Source organism: Micropterus salmoides, unplaced genomic scaffold, assembly GCF_014851395.1.
Source record: "Micropterus salmoides isolate LMB-PRFRI ecotype aquatic unplaced genomic scaffold, ASM1485139v1 Ms_hic_scaffold_2, whole genome shotgun sequence".
Taxonomy (NCBI): Eukaryota; Metazoa; Chordata; class Actinopteri; order Centrarchiformes; family Centrarchidae; genus Micropterus; species Micropterus salmoides.
Window position 1 is genome coordinate 20,888,430 of NW_024041150.1, and position 19,643 is coordinate 20,908,072.

Consider the following 19,643-nt stretch of genomic DNA (forward strand, 5'->3'; position numbering starts at 1 on the left):
ACTGTCATGGTGCGGCGTTCTGCGGAAAGGAAAACAATGTTTGTCAGCAACACATAAGAATCCTATTCATACATTTATTTTAAATCCACAGACAGAAGTGGGTTAGGGAGACGTTCTATATCTCTTTCCAGAAGGCAGCAGGGTGAACAGGCTGTGGCTGGGGTGGGTAATGTCCTTTAGTATCCTTTTGGGACCTTATCGCTGATGCTCGGGAGATGGGTACCAGTGATCTTCTGAGCAGTTGTAATCGCCCAATGCAGAGCCCTCCGGTCCTGAGCCGTGCGCATTCAACATTCAAGTGCTCCGCAGTCAGCCTGAATTATCACTGAAACCATGTAGAGTTCATGGACCAAACCATGATACTCTCCCAGTTATGTCCTTGCTTGGTCTATACTGAAAAATAGCATACCAAGAAGCCTCCTTTGGCTGGTGTTCATTTGTTTGAGAGACAAAGACAGTGGTGGTCGAGCAACATAGTTTGAAGAGAGGGAGCGCCAGCGAGAAAGTCAGTCAGTCGGTGAAATACAACGTTATAATATTGATTGTTTCACAGGGGTTAAGTTCTAAAGCACAAATAAGCACGCCTACACCACCACATAACCCTGCAGCTAATCGACGCAACACCGGATTTGGTCTGAAAACATCCTTAGTGTGTTCAGGGATGCATGCTGCCAGCATGGGCAGTTTCATTAATACAATCGGCTGCTATTTGCAGTTTTGGGCCGATCTGTTGCTCAGTTCCTTGTAAGACCTTATGAAAGAAACCACTGACTGTCCACCATGGATCAGACAAACCCCATAAAAACATTTATTTGTATTGGTTCTGTTGGTTTACTTGGTTAAAGTATGTTTTCTCAATCTGCCAAGTAACAAAAATGTACACACAGGAACACAAGATGAAGCATGCTGAAATACACATGATGGAGCAGGGACGCTTGCTGCTTTCTTCCTATTATTCACTATGTTAAACACACATGCAAACATTTTGGACATATGTGCACACAGATTTGCACACAACACCTTTTGCTCCATGTATATAAAATCCATCCACTAAGTTCTTGACCCACATAACGCACTTTTACAATGATTGTGGCTTTTAGTCAACAGTGTTCACATTCATTGTCACTCTCTAGGTCGACTCAATGGCCGGGATGACGTCTCAGCCCAGCATGGGAGCCATGGTGGCCTGCGCCAAGGGCACCAAGCTTGACACCGGTAAGTGACATGATCACCAGCCTGTCAACATGAGGAAAGGATTTGTATTAGATGCAATTTTGGTGGAAGAGCGGTAAAGTAACACTAAATGTTAGTTCATTATTCCCATCAGTTTCATTTAGCAAAATCAATAGTGGTTTAACGAGACAGAACATCTCCTAGATCACCAGTCTTACTCAGATTATTTGTGTCTTTCTGTGTCTCCTGCTTTACATGAGGGAGGGATCAATAAATGTCAGAGCACATCTCTAATTATGGCCCTAAGTCAGAAAGACTAACACATTCTGCTCAGTGATAACATAAACAGCCAATTATAAGAGGAAGACGGTGCCACAAACTGGCTCAAGGAATGTGACAATGAGGGAGGATAGTCCATGCAGGAGTTACACTTTTATACCATTATAATAGCAATGCATGGATGCTGTGAAAGTGACGGTGCAAACCAAAAGAAGAGGATGTAAGGTCAATGCTATATGCTGGTGTAGTCAATAAAATCTGAATATTCTTGATAAAATGGAAACAGTTCAGAAACCTTCTGCTAACAATATGCATTAAAAAAATACTGGTTTCAATGAATTTGTGGTCTTGTATTCATCATAACCTGCTAAAAATTGAAACCTGCACAGACACACATTTCTACTGTGACCAGTGAGCAGCTCTCCATGAAGCATTTATGGGTTAACAGCTTTTCCCAAGGCATCCTTGACATGGCTGTTGGTTACTCATTTGCTTTCCCCACCCACGTTCTGTCAGATCTTTCAGTCACAAGCCTGCTCCTCCACCCTCGGGACCAGCGCTGCTTTATTCCATCTTCTCAGGAGGTCAACTGATAAGTGGAGGGATAGATTTATAATATGGTCATTCCACTTTGGCTTTGCTGTTGTCCAATGTTCATAGGCTGTGAAAAAGCCAGAGCCCCTCCCACCTCGGATTAGTGTCCGGGCTCGTGGACCTCTGCGTCACAGCGAGGGCGATGCATGCCCACATTCTCTTTACAGCATTTTTTTTTTATACAATATCATAGAAACCATGCCATGTGGTCTGAAGTTAGTTCTGCAGATCCTGTCAACCCACTGTGGAAGTGAGCGTGTTGGCAAACGTGCATGTAGTGCTGTTTGTAAAAATCATGGAGGCTACTTGCAAATTGTACTATTTCATATAGATCTTACAATACATGTTTTCGCTTAAAAACAATCTGTGTATCTTGGAAGACGATTCCACCTTAAAACATTTAAACCCTTTAAATAGTAACTTAATACCAGGCTGAAAGGCGTGGTACAACCAGTGATGTCACAGTGCCCTGACACACCCTAGATGACACTTCTTCATCACAGCAGCGAGGTGAGAAGTGAGAAACTACTGCACTGGATTGCACCAGCTCTGTGTAAGGTCTCTCCTCAGGTTTGTGTGTAAAGTTGACACTAGAGTCTTAATAACTACCACCAACTACTAGTTAGTTTATAATCACATCGATAGTTTGGACTTAAAGTCAAGTGGCAAATCAGCGCTCAAAGTTAGAGTTCCATCATCATGGTTACAGTACGCATTAGCTCTCTAGCCACTGGGCATCGTAGTAGTAAGCTAGATCGATATTGAAATATATCAATAAATTAGGTCTCTACTGGATTACTGTGTTGCAAAATGGCATGCAATTAGTGGAAAAATGATGCTGTGGGGCAGAAAAACAGCAGTTTTACTATTGAGTATAATAGGATATTCAATAGTAAGAGTATAATTCTGTGACATTTTATGATTTACACCTTCCCTGGGGCATGTTTAACTATTAAGATTTTACTTATCTTTGTGGTGCAACCACATTTATTTTACTAATGCATAAATCACAACTTGGTAATAATTTACATCATAACTAGGTTTGAACTTACAGCTGGTGCAACAGGCTGCTGGTTAGCAAAACACGATTTTCAGCTGGTGGGTCTTTCAAAAAAGGCAATGCTCCTTGCATTTCTGGGTCAGCTTAGTTTTGTTTTGCAGCACCTTAAGTCCATACAGGGAGAAATCAGCCTTAGAAGAGGAAGCATATTCTGTAATAGTTCATAAAGCAGCACCACAACAGAGCCATTAAGTCATGTCATGTTTTTGATGTGACTTTAAGTTCACAGCTATTCTCTGGAGCTGGCAAATATAGTTATGGGCAATGTACAGTGGATTGAAAAAGTGTACACACCCTGTTAAAATGCCAGGTTCTTATGATGTAAAATAATAAGACAAAGATAAATCATGTCAGAACTTTTTCCACCTTTTAATGTGACCTATAATGTGAACAATTCAATAGAAAAACAAACTGAAATCTTCGAGGGGGAAAAATGAAAAATAAAAACCCTCAAATAACCTGGTTGCATAAGTGTGCACACCCTTAGACTAATACTTTGTTGAAGCACCTTTTGATTTTATTACAGCAGTCAGTCTTTTTGGGTAGGAGTCTATTAGCATGGCACATCTTGTCGCGGCAATATTTGCCCACTCTTCTTTGCAAAAGCGCTCCAAATCTGTCAGATTACGAGTACATCGCCTGTGCACAGCCCTGTTCAGATCACCACACAGATGTTCAATTGGATTCAGGTCTGAGCTCTGGCCGGGCCATTCCAAAGCATTAATCTTCTTCTGGTGAAGCCATGCTTTTGTGGATTTGGATGTGTGCTTTGGGTCGTTGTTGTGCTGAAAGGTGAACTTTCTCTTCATCTTCAGCTTTCTAACCGACGCCTGAAGGTTTTGTGCCAAAACTGCCTGGTATTTGGAACTGTTCATAATTCCCTCCACTCTGACTAAGGCCCCGGTTCCAGCTGAAGAAAAACAGCCCCGAAGCATGATGCTGCCACCACCATGCTTCACTGTGGGTATGCTGTTCCTTGGGTGATGTGCAGTGTTGTTTTTGTGCCAAACATACCTTTTGGAATTGGGGCCAAAAACCTTGGTTTCATCAGACCATAACACATTTTCCAACATGCTTTTGGGGGACTTCATGTTTGTTTTTGCGAACCTCAGCGGGGCTTGGATGTTTTTCTTTGTAAGAAAAGGCTTCCGTCTTGCCACCCTACCCCATAGCCCATTCATATGAAGAATACAGGAGATAGTTGTCACATGTACCACACAGACAGTACTTGCAAGAAATTCCTGCAGTTCCTTTAATGTTGCTGTAGGCCTCTTGGAAGCCTCCCTGACCAATTTTCTTTTCGTCTTCATCAATTTTGGAGGGACGTCCAGTTCTTGGTAAAGTCACAGTTGTGCCATATTTTCTCCACTTGATGATGACTGTCCTCACTGTGTTCCAGGGTATATCTAATGCTTTGGAAATTCTTTTGTACCCGTCTCCTGACTTATGTCTTTCAACAATGAGATCTCTGATGCTTTGAAAGCTCTCTGCGGACCATGGCTTTTGCTCGGAGATGCAACTAAGAAAATATCAGGAAAATCCTACTAGAACAGCTGAGCTTTATTTGTGATTAATCAGAGTCACTTTAAATGATGGCAGGTGTGTAATGGCTTCTAGTTAACCTGAGTTATAAGAGGGTGTGCACACTTATGCAAGCAGGTTATTGTAAGGTTTTTATTTTTCATTTTCCCCCTCGAAGATTTCAGTTTGTTTTTCTATTGAATTGTTCACATTATAGGTCACATTAAAAAGTGAAAAAAGTTCTGACATGATTTTACATCATAAGAACCTGGCATTTTAACAGGGGTGTGTGGACTTTTTCTATCCACTGTAGGAAACAGCATCAAGTATCAGAGGTAGAGAAACTCTCCCATCATTTAGACACAGTCTAGTTTAGTGACAGAATATCAATTTGTGTGCATACAGTACCCAGAAAAAGTAGAGAGAGAGAAAGAGAGAGACAAGGTCGTTACTCAAGAGCGAGCCGTTTTCAAGTGTGTCAGTTTATTCATGGAATTTGAATTTATTTCACTTGAGACTACGATTGGGATGCAGGATGTCTCCCAAATACACTCACTCTCGCGTACACACACGTGTGCATACTCTATCCTAGTGTGACCCTCGTACAAGCGAAATGAATACACATGCAGACAAACTCCTCCTTACTCACCACATTCTTTTATACCGGTCACCTTGTGCTAGTCTGTTCTTTTTATCTCTGCCTCTCCTTGTGCCTTCCATCTTCGTTTGCCTTCTTCACTACTTTTGTAATCAAGCGGAGCACTGCCTTGGATACTTCTATACCTTCCTGACCTTAGTCTGTTTACTGCTTTTCGTTCACTCCCTCCCCTCTTTCTCCCATCTCTGTTACAAAGCAGTAATCAGTGCTGGGCAGTGTGCTCTGCCTCCTCTATCTCCCTCCCTCTCTCTGCTCTCATGCCTTTTCCTATCACCCCCACTGCTTTCACATTGTCTCTCCATCCTCCTCCTCTTCCCTCCCCCTCACTCAGTGACAAAGCAATTAACAGCACTTTACATGGCTATTTCAATCCCTCAAATTCCCTCTCTCTCTTTGCTGTGTCCTTTCCACTCCCCCGTTATCTCCCACCGTAACTCTTTGTCCTGAAGGAATGGCAAAAGCAGTGCTACTCTGGTTAATTCATTTGTCTTTTAAGCTGTCAGTTTATTTTTATAGTCAGCCTCAGTGTGCACGCACACACCCATGCATTTTAAGTCATACATATTCACAAACCCTCATGCAGTTAAATGATGACACACATTAAAGTGGTCCTTGTTTTTATTTGACACCGCATTTACTGCCTTTTCTCATGCATCATGCATGGATTTAATTGAGGAAATTTCCAGCTGCCACAACAGCGCAGCCTTCTGACGGTCATCAAACACACCATAGACCATGTACACACACCACGCAAAGCATAGATATTATATGAAGGTACTCAAAGCACTGAACCCAGACCGTGTCATGTGAGCTAACTGACTTAGCTCCTTGTTAACCTCACTTATCTCTCCCTTTCATCTGTCTGCATTCAATTTTCCCTACTTTTCTCCCGGAATCTTCTCGTGTGTCATCTGTCTTCATCTTCAAGTCTTGGTTAACTCTCTTTGTCCCATCAACCACAAACTGCGTGTGTCTGTGTTGGTGTAGTGAATTTGTGTTTATAAATGAAAATGTGTGTGTCTCTCTGTTTGTCTCCTGCATTAGTGTGTGTGTGTGTGTGTGTGTGTGTGTGTGCGCTGCTAATGAGTTGTATATTGATGGCACTTTGTCTCTGCCAAGCAGCCATCTAAATGACTGATGTATGTACATGCATGTGCTTGTCTAAATGTCTGTGGTCTACATACACATGGTATATGGTGCAGTGATTGATGATTTTGGGAGTGTAACCAGCAGTCCAGAATAAAACAATAAAACAATGCTGGGGCGGCTGTGACTCAGGAGGTAGAGCGGGTTGGCCGTTAATCGGAAGGTCGGTGGTTCGATCCCTGGCTCCCCCTGGTTGCGTGTCGAAGTGTCCTTGGGCAAGATACTGAACCCCGATTTGCCCCTGGCGGCTATTCCGCCAGTGTATGAATGAGTGTGAATGTTAGTTTCCGTTTGAGCACTTAGGCTCAGTGTATGAATGTGTGTGACTGGTGAATGCAGATGTGGTGTAAAAGCGCTTTGAGTGGTCGAAAAGACTAGAAAGGCGCTATACAAGTACGGAGCATTTATTTACCAACAGAATCCTCAACATTTGCAGCTGTTGTCCATATTTATAGGATACAGTGTAAACCTTTTAATCCCACAAAGCAAGTTGGATTGTCAGAGTAGCAGAATATGGTGTAGATAAAACACAACATTCGTGTTGGTTTAGAAAGATGTTACTGCCAGCTAATAAGTTAATTAAATCAAATGAACTTCCTGCTTTCATTGGACTCCAACTCCACTCTAAAGTACATGTTGGTTGATAAGGATCAGTGATTGAAAGTACTCCGACCCTTTTTTTCCTAGTAAAAATGCCAATACAACAATTTTAAATATACTACTACATTTAAAATGTAACTAAAAGATGTTTTATCAGCAAAATGTACTAAAAGTAACTTGTTCTGTAGTTAAATGTCCCTGTGACTGATACATATTACTATACTTACATTACATACATTTTTAGATTGTTAATACTGATGCATCATTGTGTCAGCAGAACTTTACTGTTGTAGCTGTAGCTAGGGGTTGGGCACCTCCAAAGGGTCACCAGATAAATTTGATGGGTCATGAGATGGTTAATAGGGTAGGAAAGGAAATGGCCTCAGTCAGACACTGCTGTTCTGTTAGAGGTCACAACGGTTAGAGGTCACCGGTTGGGAACCACTGGTTTAATCTTGAACAATGTGTTATATTTTTACACATTCTTTTTCTGAAAAGTATCTAGTAACTACAGCTGTCAGATAAATGTAGTAGAGAAAATGTACTACAGTTCCATATGAAATGTAAAGTAGAAGTATACAATTGCATAAAATGCATGTACTTAAAGTACAAGTATTACAAGATTGTACTTAAGTACTGTATTTGAGTAAATGTATTTAGTTACTTTCTACCAAAGATACTACAACCGCTACCCTTTACAAAGGCACTGGCCTCACAATTAAAGCTGGTTGAATAAGTGTTCTTGCTCTGTGATATGCTTTTAGGTACCGTCCTTCAAAATGTCAAACCGTTCCTATAATGTGTGTGAATCCTTATCATGCCAGTGTGGCTTTAAATTCAACAAAGAATATCTGCAAATTGGCTGCAGTTAAAGTAAAACCACCTTAAAATACAATGATGGTGTACCCCCTGCTTATGTGTGCCAAATGAGATGTATTTGTGTTCATTACCTTATCAGGCCAAATGTGGACAGTGTTAAATTGAGATATTTCCAGCACAGCCACAGTAGAGTTAAACAGTTTTGTTGTCAGATTCAATCAGAGCTACAGTATGTCCTCTTTAAAGAACCTTTATTTTACATCAGTATTTAACAATCCATCACAAAAGAATCGGACATGGCCGTTTTATTTAACACTCCTTTAGCTTTAGTACAGCAGAGTAGTGTGCGATGTACCCACAGTTTTGTGTAAGGAAGAGCTCTTTCAGTTGTCAGCTGGGAGAATTCCGTTACTGCTATTTCATTTTGGTAAAAACAAATACTTGTTTTGTCCACTACCTCAAAGCCATGAGTACATGGAGGGACACAACAGTGGCTACCGAACGTGCCATCACTTCCCCTTGTAAATTGAGACCATAATTTCATAATTGAAGCATAAATGAAAAGCTACAAAAACAGTGTTCTCAAACAGAGAAGGAAATGGACCAAATTACTGACTGGCTTGGCAGGCAGCAGAATTTGAGGAGCAACCACATGCACATTAATTTCACATTAATTTCACAGTAGCTCAATTTCCCCGCCAAGATCACAGTGGAAGCACACAAACACTTTTTGGAGTACGTACTTGCTTTGAATCATACAAATTCAAGCTTGCCACTCAGTTGTTGTGGATGTAAAAAGCTAAGTTTGTCTCATTAAAATGGCTGATTTTTGTCATCATTAGCCAAAAGCTCAGTGTACTGCCATTCCTGTCATGGTATTAAAGAGGATTTTTCCTTTTTAATGTAATCAGCTTTAGCACACCTTAACTGGCTCCAGCAGAATATCATGAATATGAGTAACAGATGGGTTGTTTTATTTTTTTAAAGGATCACAAAATATCACAGGGATTTAATGAGCGGCTCTGATGTGGCAAAGGCAAGATGTAAATGTGGAGGGAATTTTCAAGCGCACTTGCAGGCAAATAGTAGACTTTACTTTATGTGAAGTCCATGCTTATTAATGCTTTGGTGGCCTGTAAACCATTTTAAGTCCAAAAATTGTCTAAATTTTTTGGAGTTGTCTGCCCCTGGCAGATTAAATACAGGAGAAATATCTCTGACATTTTGATTTCCCCAGCTGACTAGTTTGAGAATGAGTACTGGTACAGTAAAGCATAAAACCGCAGCACACTGTTCAATGGTTGGAGACACATCTATATCTACCCTATGGTTGGGTTGGACTTGTTCTTGTGGACAAAGTACTTTATGTTTTGTTTTTTAACTTAGCACAATGTTAAAACTGTGTTTCACATCATGTTTTACATTTCCATACATCCAAATCAACCGTATAAGCCCAGTGCTGTAACCATTTGCTAGGTGGCACAATTTCTGAGATGACTATTTCAGATAAACTGCAGATTGCCTCATAAGCTTCCACAACAATTACACTATATTTGATTGCCATATCAGTTCTCTCTTTTCAATACAGAGTGCACAAATGATCAGAAAGTTATAGATTTTGGCTTTAAAGAAATCTGAATTGGCAATTAGTCATCTCTGTATGCATTAATCTCAGTCAATACAGCATATTATTACAAAAAATCCATTTCAAATGATTAATAAGTCAACTTGGATGGCTTTTTATTTCTCATTAGTTATTCTCCCCATATTCTGAAAACACAAATATTATTACATGTCATTGCCGTCATTCATCTTAAGACTAATGGCAAGCACAGTTTCAAACGATTGTAGAGGAGTGCTGACAAGTCTCATTAAAATGGTGCGTGTTGATTTGATGAAATTTTGCTCTGCTCTGTTGCAGGCATTGCTCTGGAGAAGGTGTTTGACTACAGTGAATATTGGGAAGTAGCCAGAGGCCTGTATGCTCCATTCGACTGCACTGCCACCATGAAATCTGGCAACGCTGATGTCTATGAGAACGAGATACCCGGAGGACAGTACACCAACCTTCACTTCCAGGTACTGTGAGCCATTCCAGGCATTTTTTGTTGTGTGTCGTGTAAATGATTAAATTTGAAAAGCTAAATAAGTTTAAATGCATTTCACAAACCTCTTTGCCACATTTTTAGCACGTTAGGATGGAGTGTTAGAAGTGGTCGGTGCATCTGACAGGATTAGCTCATTGGTACTCTATTGCTTCATGAATCTCCACCTCGATGCACCAATGAAGTGTTTGTGCACTTGTTTAAGCGTAATTGACATTCTAATTTAGCTGACTGTTGTCCAACTTTTCATGTACAGTCTAAATTTTAAAAACATAATATTCTGCAGAAAAATAGACCTTACGATCAAATACTTCTGAAAAAAGTATAAAATAGAACAATATTGTTAAATAACATTTTTTCTACCAATACACTTTTTTGGACATGTTTGTGTGTTAAAAGCTACTGCAGATGCAAGAAATGGGACTAAAACGAAACGAGGACGTGCAGTCATCAGAGGCATCATTTTAGAAACGGACTAAAAATGTTTCTTGAATAACTCATTTTGCTGTTTGATCATGCTGTATGAAACACTAAGTACAACCACTAGTCTATAGTGTTCACGCTGTGCACAGACTGTGAAAAGGGACAATGTGAAAGTGAATTTGAATCTACATGGCTGTGCACCCACTGGAAAAAATATGTGGATACTACTGGACCCCAGCTGTGACCTGTTTATATTAGAGTGTTAAACAAATGCACTATGTACCAAATTACAGTTTACAGTGGGATATCGTATTGGCCCTTCTGGCCTTGGCTAGACAAGCCTCTTCGTCATGAATTTAAAAGCTGTGGGTGTCACTACACAAATTATAGCCTTTATATCGCAGTTTGACATTGAATTGCCCAGAATGCCTTGACTTTTTCCATAAAAGGAGTAAAAAAAAAAAAGATAATTTTTACTCTGCTCATTCATGCTGTTATTTGTTTTTCACTGTTGTCCATTGCAGGCTCACAGTATGGGGCTGGGAAATAAGTTCAAGGAGGTGAAGAAAGCCTATGCTGAAGCCAACAAAATACTAGGAGACCTCATTAAGGTGAGACATGAAAATAAAACATCTGAGGCACTTGATGTGCCTCAGATGAACCCATGCTGCACATTTGCTTTGTATAAGATAACACTTGTATGTTTTCCCAGTCTTCATTCCTCCATTAGCATCTCTCGCGCCTCTGCTAAGCTGTCCCTCTTTCTTCGCTTTCATGCACTGTTCTGTGCTGTCTGTATTCACCTTCCACCTCAACTTTTATAGTTTTGCCCTTTCCTTAACTGGACAGTTTTACTCCTCCTAATCTAGCAACTTGTACATATTCTGTATTAGGCAGTTTTACTCACTCACTTACCAGGTACTTTTAACTTCCCCTTTTATTTCAGCGGGAGAGTTTTATTCAGCACTGATACTGAGTTTTGTATTGTCCTACTCCATGTTAATTTTGGGTAGAAACTGCAGTAGGCTAGTTTTGGGTAGATTTCTTGAAAGGCACATTAATCCTAGTCTTGGAAAGTGAGCTCTATTGCCAATTCTACAGTCAACAATTTGTTTTCTCTGCCTAAATTCACCTCCATCCTGCCTTCTAGTTTTTCAGTATCTTTCATTAATTCCTTTGTTTTCCTCCCTTCATTATTTACCATCACAGCTTACTAATAGATTCATCCCTCTTTCACCGTGTTCACCCTCACTGTGTAATTATTTTGTTCTCCACTTTGCATTCTCCTTCTTTATTAGGCCACCCTGTTGCTTTTTCTTTCTTCACCTTTCTTTTTCCATAGCTGCTTTACACACATTTATTCCCCAGCCATCTTTCTTGATTTGCTCTCTCTCGCTGTAGACATGCTTCCATGGATTTTCCATCACTTTGCCTCCTCCTTCTCTCTCTTTTTATTCCGTTCTCTCGCTCTCAATTTTCCTTCTCGGGTCCCCTCTCTCTTATATTCTTTCCCCCTATCTTGTTTTCCTCATCAGTTCCTCTCCCCCAACCTCCCCTATCCTCTCCCCATACTCTCTATCAATTCAATTAAGACTTGGCGGGCTTCACTGCACAAGCAAATGTCGTCTTAATGTGCCTGCAGGTCCTGCTATGCCCTCTGTAGTATCCTGTTAGCTTGACAATTGCTGCTCACACCGTTGACTTGTCGATAAGGCAGGAGTGTGCAAGTCAGATATAGATATAAAGTAGACAAGCTGCACACTGCACTGACAGTAAGCAGAGTAACCAAGGTATGTATAATGACCATGCGCTCCCACATATCCACAGCACTGAAAAAGCCATATCTTTGAAGCTCAGAGCTGTGGGTGAAAGATTGTGCTTGTCAGAGGACTTAATTTCCAGGCCAAGGAATGTATAAAACATTAAGGAACTTTACAGGACTGTATTTATCAAGCATGCTGCCCCACCCGACCATGAAAAAGACAAACAACGACAACGTTTTAGCGTTTCATCATCAAAGCATTTGCATAAAAATGATTAGCATTAATGTGATTGCTTACTTTTCTAAGCTTATTAATTCTCATTACTTGCCTTTTTAGGGGTGCCATGTCCTGAATTAAGAAATCAGGGTATTTGTACAGGATGTCTCTGAATTGATTAAAACTGAAAGAAAAGCCCAGACTTACAGGCTCATTGGCTCCCACTTCATTTGCAGTCGACATCAAAAGCAACTCGGGAGACGGTGTGACTTGTCAAAATATATTTCCTAAAATGATGAAAAACCTAACTGTTTCATAGCTTAATGTTAATACCAGATCTGCAACTGAGTATAATCATCACAGTACTTGCTGAGCCTCCAGTGCAAATTCACCAGATTTGCCAAAATCCATGGACTTGGTTCACAGTTTAAAGGACCTTGAGTAAAATGAAGGGGTGTAAAAATATCCTTAGTCTCTTGAGTTTTGCTCAGCATTAATGCTGATTTGATTAGTCTGTTGAGAAAGTTTGAGGTCAGAGAACACTCCTGTGGCTCTCATCTATCATGCAGCCATGAAGTTTGTATGTACAGTAGCTGGGGAATATAATTGGTGACAGTAGATGTTTGCCACACTGCTTGCTGCAGTAAAGACAGTTATCACAGACAGGGACATGTGCAGCTTGCAGAATGAGAAAGTAACAGACGCCAGGTAGGGTTATCGGTTTTTAGACAAAAATGTAAAACTGTATTGAAAGAGGCCAGCGTCTACGTATGTGTACATAGACCTTTTAAATGTATGTGAATCACAAAAGAGCAGCAGGAGTTGCAGAATAGTGGTGGGTACAAGTATTGTCAGGATGATTTCTTCTAGTGTTTCGTACTTGGAATGTATTGTGAGTCGATTGTCTAACATATAGAGGCCCTGAGTTCATTTTGCAGAGGACTCTTAAAGCTAAGATGATTGTAGTTCTACAAATTGTCTTCATTTTGTGAGGTGTTTTAAAATGTAAATGGAAGCTACTTTCCAAAGATCTATCACTGGCCCCATTAGTACAATTTGATTAGAATAGTGTCCACTTTCAATTGAAATATTCAATTGTGTAATTATGCTCATGCTCAGTGATCTCTGTTTATAATGGATGAGTGCGGTGAAGTGCAGATCAGTTCACTGGAAGAGGGAAATTGAAAGAAAAGGTCAGCCTGGTGAGGGAACCTTGAAAACGTACGCAAACGTACGCAGCAGAGTGGTGAGCTACCGCAGAACAGACAGGGAAAGGATTTTTGTTTTTTCATCTTCTGTTCTGTAACATGCCGTCATGTATTCTGCACCCGTCGGCTAATGCACACCTGCCAGTCCTTTTCCCATCATCATCCTCCTGGTCACACTGTGGTGCTCCTGTACACTCCACAGTGTAATTATATCACCTGAACAGTGTAAAAGCTGAAACTCTTTGCCAGACGGTAAAAGTCATTTCTGAAGCTACTTATTATTTTTGCTTGAGGGTATATTTGCTGAAGCAAAACGAAACATACATGAACAGATGCCTACAGGCGATGCTTTAATGTTTTCTCTGACAATTACAAGCATACAGTAAACCTTTCTGTGTGTGTTTGTAAGTATTACATTATCAAGTCAACAAACATTTTCACAAATTTTACAAATGCGTCACTTTACCAGGGGGAGCTTGGTCTATAAAATTTTAGCAAATAGTGAACACGGTCTATAAGAAGTTCCTAAATCCTATGATGATATCATTAAAGCAATAGTTCGACATTTTTGGGGAATGCGCTTCTTCACTGTCCTGCTGAGAGATCTTCTGTGTCTTAGGTCTTGTCATTGCCAGGCAACCAGCACAGACTCCAGGAAGTAAGAGATCCCAGCCAAGAAATAGTCTGGGACAAAACCTCCCTTAAAACCGCAACTTCTTATTTTACACTTCTTTTACACCAATTTTTGTGTGAATTATAAAACAAGATAGAGCTACTTAAATAGTGAGCTTTAGAGGTGTTGATGTGATTTAGTTACTTTTGGACAGAGCCAGGCTAGCCGTTTCACCTCTGCTTCCAGTCTTTGTGCTAAGCTAACCTGCTGTTGTTTTTGCTGCATCAACTAATATGAGAGTGGCATTGATGTTTTAAACTCTTGGCAAGAAAGCAAATTAAATTTTTTTTTTTTATGTTGATTGATTTCCAAAATGCTGCACCATCCCTGTAAAATGTCTTGTTTTGTCTGACCAACAGTTCATAATATGAAAATATGTAGTTTACCTTCAAAGAAGACTAAAAAAATCACACACACATTCACATTTGAGAAGCTGAAAGTTATTTTTTGCTCAGAGGAAGTTACCTCAACTATTGATTGATCAATATTGTTGCCATTACATTTTCTGACTGTTAACTTATTGGTTTCGGCTCTATTTGTTTGATCACAATAAAATAGTCTAATCTTTAGGAGGCAGTCTAGTGTCATTATTAAAAGTGCTGAAACTGTCAATGACTTGTACACAGCTGGAACAAGTTTTCCGACACTCAAATGTCTCCTTTCCTCTGCATTTAACTTGCGCTCCTTTTTTCTGTTTTCCTCCCTTTTTCCTTCTTACTCAGCTACATCGCAACATGAGCTAGTCAATATAAGGAGGACAAGTTGTTCTGTCTTTCCCCTTTACCTAACTTACTCTGTCACTTTCCATTTGCAATTACAGGCACGTATTCACTCCCCTCCACACTCATAAAACACACACACACACAGTGTGTGTTTCTCACTTGGAGGTGGAGAACCTCCTTGTATTGCCTGTGGGGCTGCAGATGTCTATTGCTCTTGTCTGTTTGGCTCGGTCTCTCCTCCCTCCCGGTTCGTCTGTCCATCCCTTTCTTTCTCGCTCTCTCTTGCTCTTCATCATCCTGTCTGGTGTCTCTCCCTGCTCTCCCTCTACACCTTCATATCGCCTCACCACCTCCTCTCATCAATCCCTCCTACCTTCCCTCATTTCGATTAGACTTCTTTCATGTATCCCTAATCTTTCTATCGTTTCTCTACTCCTCCTCCCCCTCTCTGAGTCTCTCGTTATCTCTCCTCTCTCCTGTCTCCTCCTCTCCTGACAGGTACCATTCTTCACTCTGCTCCTGGCTCTGCTGGCCAGCATTATAGAGTGTGTGTTGGTGTGTTTGTGTTTATTGTATTTGCCATTTTCACTCTCTCACACACTCGCACAGATGCACACACACGGTTCTGGATGATATAATCCTTTGCCCATTAGGGGAGTTCAGGTTTGGATAGAGTTGCATTTCAAAACAAATTTGAGCAAAGTACACAGACACATGACACACACTGGCATACAAGAGCACAAAAAATCACTGCCGTGCTTTTGCGCGCGTGCACACACACACACACACACACACACACACACTCCGCCTCACTGTACCAGGTTTCTGCTGCAGGACCACTTAGTGAGAGCTGTACATTAGTGAAAGTGAGAAAGATAGACAGAAGGCAGAATAAGAGTAGTATGTGGGAGAAAAGGAACACGGAGGTACTAAGAATAGAAAGAGCCGGTCAAACTGGAGACCCGGTGGCAGACTAGGGGGGAATGGGTCTTGTGTGTCAAGTGTGATAATATGAGCCTGCGTGAGGAACTGCGTAAGGTTACAGATGAGTTTAGGTGATAGTGCGAGAAACATAGAAAGATCAGAGCACTGAGTGCTGCTGCGTGCTAAGGGGAAAAGGCAACATTAGAGAATATAAAAAGGCATTAAATTTTTCTGTCCCGTTATTCATACGTGAATAATCAGCGGGTTTCTTTAAACATGATACATGCATTCATAAAATAGATGACACTGAAATTCAAAAGTGGATTGACTGTAAAATAATATTGACTGTAATATCTCTCTATGATTAGAAAATATTTCATACTGTGGCTATACAGCACCTGGTCTGTTGGTCCATTCTTTCTACCAGACTGAAATATCTCAACAACTCCTAGAATAGTAATGAACTTTTGTACAGATATCCACAGCTCCCTGTAGATGAGTCCTAATGATCCCCTTGGCTTTATCTTTTTTTAAATGAGGAGGTAAACATGTTTACTTATCCAGTCAAATAACACTTTCTGTATTAACGTTTGTGCCAATCCAACATGTAGATGTAGTCACGTTCCCACCAGATGAAACTTACTTACTTAGGTGTTCTCTAGCTCCATCATCAGGTCAAAATTTCAAGTTGTCCAATACATTAGTTTATGACTAAATGTCTGCACAACCAGTGACATTCCCATCAGCCTCAGCTGTGCTTTGTTTAGCTTACTTTTAATTGATGAAAACATTGACGTTTAAACTGTAAAGAAATGAAAGCTAGTGCTATACATATGATTGTGTGTGCTTAATTGTTTCAGTGAGTTTAATTTTTTTCTCATTTTCACAAATCCCTTGTGATACAGATTGCAGAAGACCTCTGGCCAGTTATTACGTTCACTTCATCATGACTGCTAAAGATCAAAAACTAATTCTGGACCTTAGCTTTGGTTTTCTTTACAGTATTTAATTGAGTAAAAGCAAAGCTGCTAGAGTAGCTGTGGACTATTTGTCTGCAAAAAGTTCTAAAATGTGGGTTACATTTGCTACCTTGACATAGAATAACACTTCGCGTTTTCTAGTGGATTGGGTTTTGTTCAGATTACTTGCATCAGTCCAATTGATGAAACACAGCAAATTAAGTTGTTTGTTTTTTTGTGTGTGCAGCTCCAAAGATTACAAGCTTTACAGTTGTAGAGAGAAAAGGCAGCTGTATGGAACATTTCAAAAGCTAAACTTCCCCTTCAAAATGTAATTACATCATTTACAGTGTGTTCTGTATATAAAAGACAGAGGTGTGAACTGCTGATATGAGTTCAACTGAGGGGGATCAGCAGTTTGAGGGTAGCTCCGCTTCACACAGGAACGGAGGACATCAGATTTTTCAAACCATGCACCACCATGATGGGATTTACCTCGCTCCTCATCTAAAAGTATAGAAAAGCTCACATCATATATAGCTCCACACACTGTTAGAAATGCGATTTCCTTTTCCTGTCTGTGATGCACCCATGGAGAGTTGGAGGTGGGTGATTCATCAACAGAGATTGATAATGAGAGTAACGCTCTTGATGTTCCTGCGGATCAAGGGAAAAAACTAAATACTTGGCATGGGGATGGAGGAAAAGAGGGATGGGCTGAATGGTGATTCATGAGGAAAGAGTAAAGACTCAACATCTTGGCTTTCAGTGTGACAGAAGATTGTAGTTAAGTGAGTTAGAGAGGGATGATTAATGAAGGCAGGTAATAAAGAGAAGAGTAACAATTCTTAACTCTGCAGTGAAAAATTGTGAAAAATGGACTGGAGACAGAGGAAACAATGGAGAAAGGGAGACTCGCTGAAGGTAGACGAGGAATGCACAGTCATGCCGCTTTCTTGTATTTTAGATATCTAGTAACTCAGCAGTGCACTTTTGTTCCACAGCCACAACACATTAATGGCCTCACCAGGGATTTCAACAGCCTATTCAAATCTTTCAAGCTTTTCTGTAAACAGTCACTCTGTTAAAGCAATGTATCATTATTACAAACCCAATCAAACTGAGCTTTAGGTGTTGCGGCGGGGAAGTACTGAAGGGAAGTGTCTTCTTTCTTGTCTCGCTGGGAAAGCACTGATTTGCTTGCAAGGCTCTGTTGAAAATTATCCAAGTGGTTGCAGACTTGTAAGAGGCATCCTGGGCTGTTTTTAAAAGATGTAGCTTGTCAGTGGGAGATTAATTGCAGTGACACAGTTTTTAAATAACTAGTGCCTTAACAACTAGAATATAAGGCCCTGATGTTTGACTTGAACATTCAAATGGAGTTGCACATTGGGACTTGGGCCCCCTCCCTACTTGACAACTCTGACTGATATCTCCTCATGTGTGATTATGTTTCTCATGAAAGGTTTAAAATCATCAAAATCAGGGGAAATATCAATTTCACATGTCACAGTTAAATTAGTAGTCATGGAGTTCTCCACAACTCTTATTGCATGGCATGTCATGTGAAATGAGTTGTACAATGTACTCAAATCTCTCTAAAGAAAATCTCCACTTTCCACTCTTCAAAATCACATAATGTCTTTGAATCTGCCAACTTCAATAGCCAGAAGAATAGTACCGGTTCTTCACTGTGCACCGTAAGATCCTTGGCTGCTCAATAAACGAGATGTAACGTGATTTAGGGCCCAAATTTTGTTTTAAACAAGATCATTTTACAGCTTTTGTTCTTCAAACTTGAATAAAAGCTTACTTCAATAGAGTTGAACATTACAGTACAAACATGTAGCATGGACTCCCTGGAAATCAGTATTGATACTGAGTGGAATATTCTGGTGGTAGAAAGTAAAATTAACTGACTACAGATTTATGATAGAAGGCCTGTGTTAGAAAATTGGACCGTGGAGTTCGGAAAGACGTGGGTATTTGCCAGGCAGGGAGTGTCTAACAAGACAATATTGAGTTGCATCATGGATAGGAACAAGTGAGTGAACAAGAGCTTGACCAATAATAGTCAATGAGGTAAGCCAGAGATCGAACAGTGAAGCTGACCAAAGTTTGCGTGGAGGGTTCCATCCAGGCCCACAAATGACGTCAAAACCCTGCGTCACCCTGTTGCACATGAGATGTAACAGTTTTGATTCAATTTTAAACTCTCTGCGAATCTAAAAAAAAAACTATTAGGCCATCAGTGATGCTACGTTGGTGTTTGGCAGGTGATCCTTGTACGTGGGCTGATCCGAGTCAGACGAACACGCTGAGCCAGAAGACTTTTGTTTGTGCAGCCATGCAGCTACCAGAACTACGGTGTTTCTGCCGTTGCTTTACGTCATTAAACCAGGGTTATGCTGCGCGATCATGTGCAGTAGACGCTGATGCCAACAGGAAGTAGCCCTGTAGTATTTCATAGGATCAAAACTTTTTTTTTTTTTTATTTACAGGTGCTGGTCTGTGTGGAATGAATGTATATATTATACAAGTTTCACTTTTTGAATGGAATAACTGAAATAAATCAACTTTTTGATGATATTCTAATTATATGACCAGCACCTGTATGTACAATACTAATTTGCAGCAGAACTCTCAGGGTCAGAGCAGGTGCAGCATGCTCCACTGTTAATACACAAAAACAGTAATATAAACTATATATAGAAAAATGCTTTATCATTTTAACAGTTTATCTTAAAGCGGAGCATTCTGTCCCATTAACACTGAAGATGGTCTAGAGACCAAAGGTGCT

The 19,643-nt window shown here is 40.3% G+C and overlaps 1 protein-coding gene across 6 annotated transcripts in view; it reads left to right on the top strand.

The window, feature by feature from the left end:
* pcxb (pyruvate carboxylase b) overlaps positions 1-19,643 on the top strand; it is a 309,482-nt gene that overhangs the window by 264,099 nt on the left and 25,740 nt on the right. For all 6 annotated transcript variants that reach the window (XM_038731352.1, XM_038731347.1, XM_038731348.1 and 3 more), the window contains exons 19-21: positions 1,134-1,215; positions 9,772-9,929; positions 10,903-10,989. In XM_038731352.1, coding sequence (XP_038587280.1) covers positions 1,134-1,215; positions 9,772-9,929; positions 10,903-10,989 — 327 coding nt within the window. The remainder of the gene's footprint in view (positions 1-1,133; positions 1,216-9,771; positions 9,930-10,902; positions 10,990-19,643) is intronic.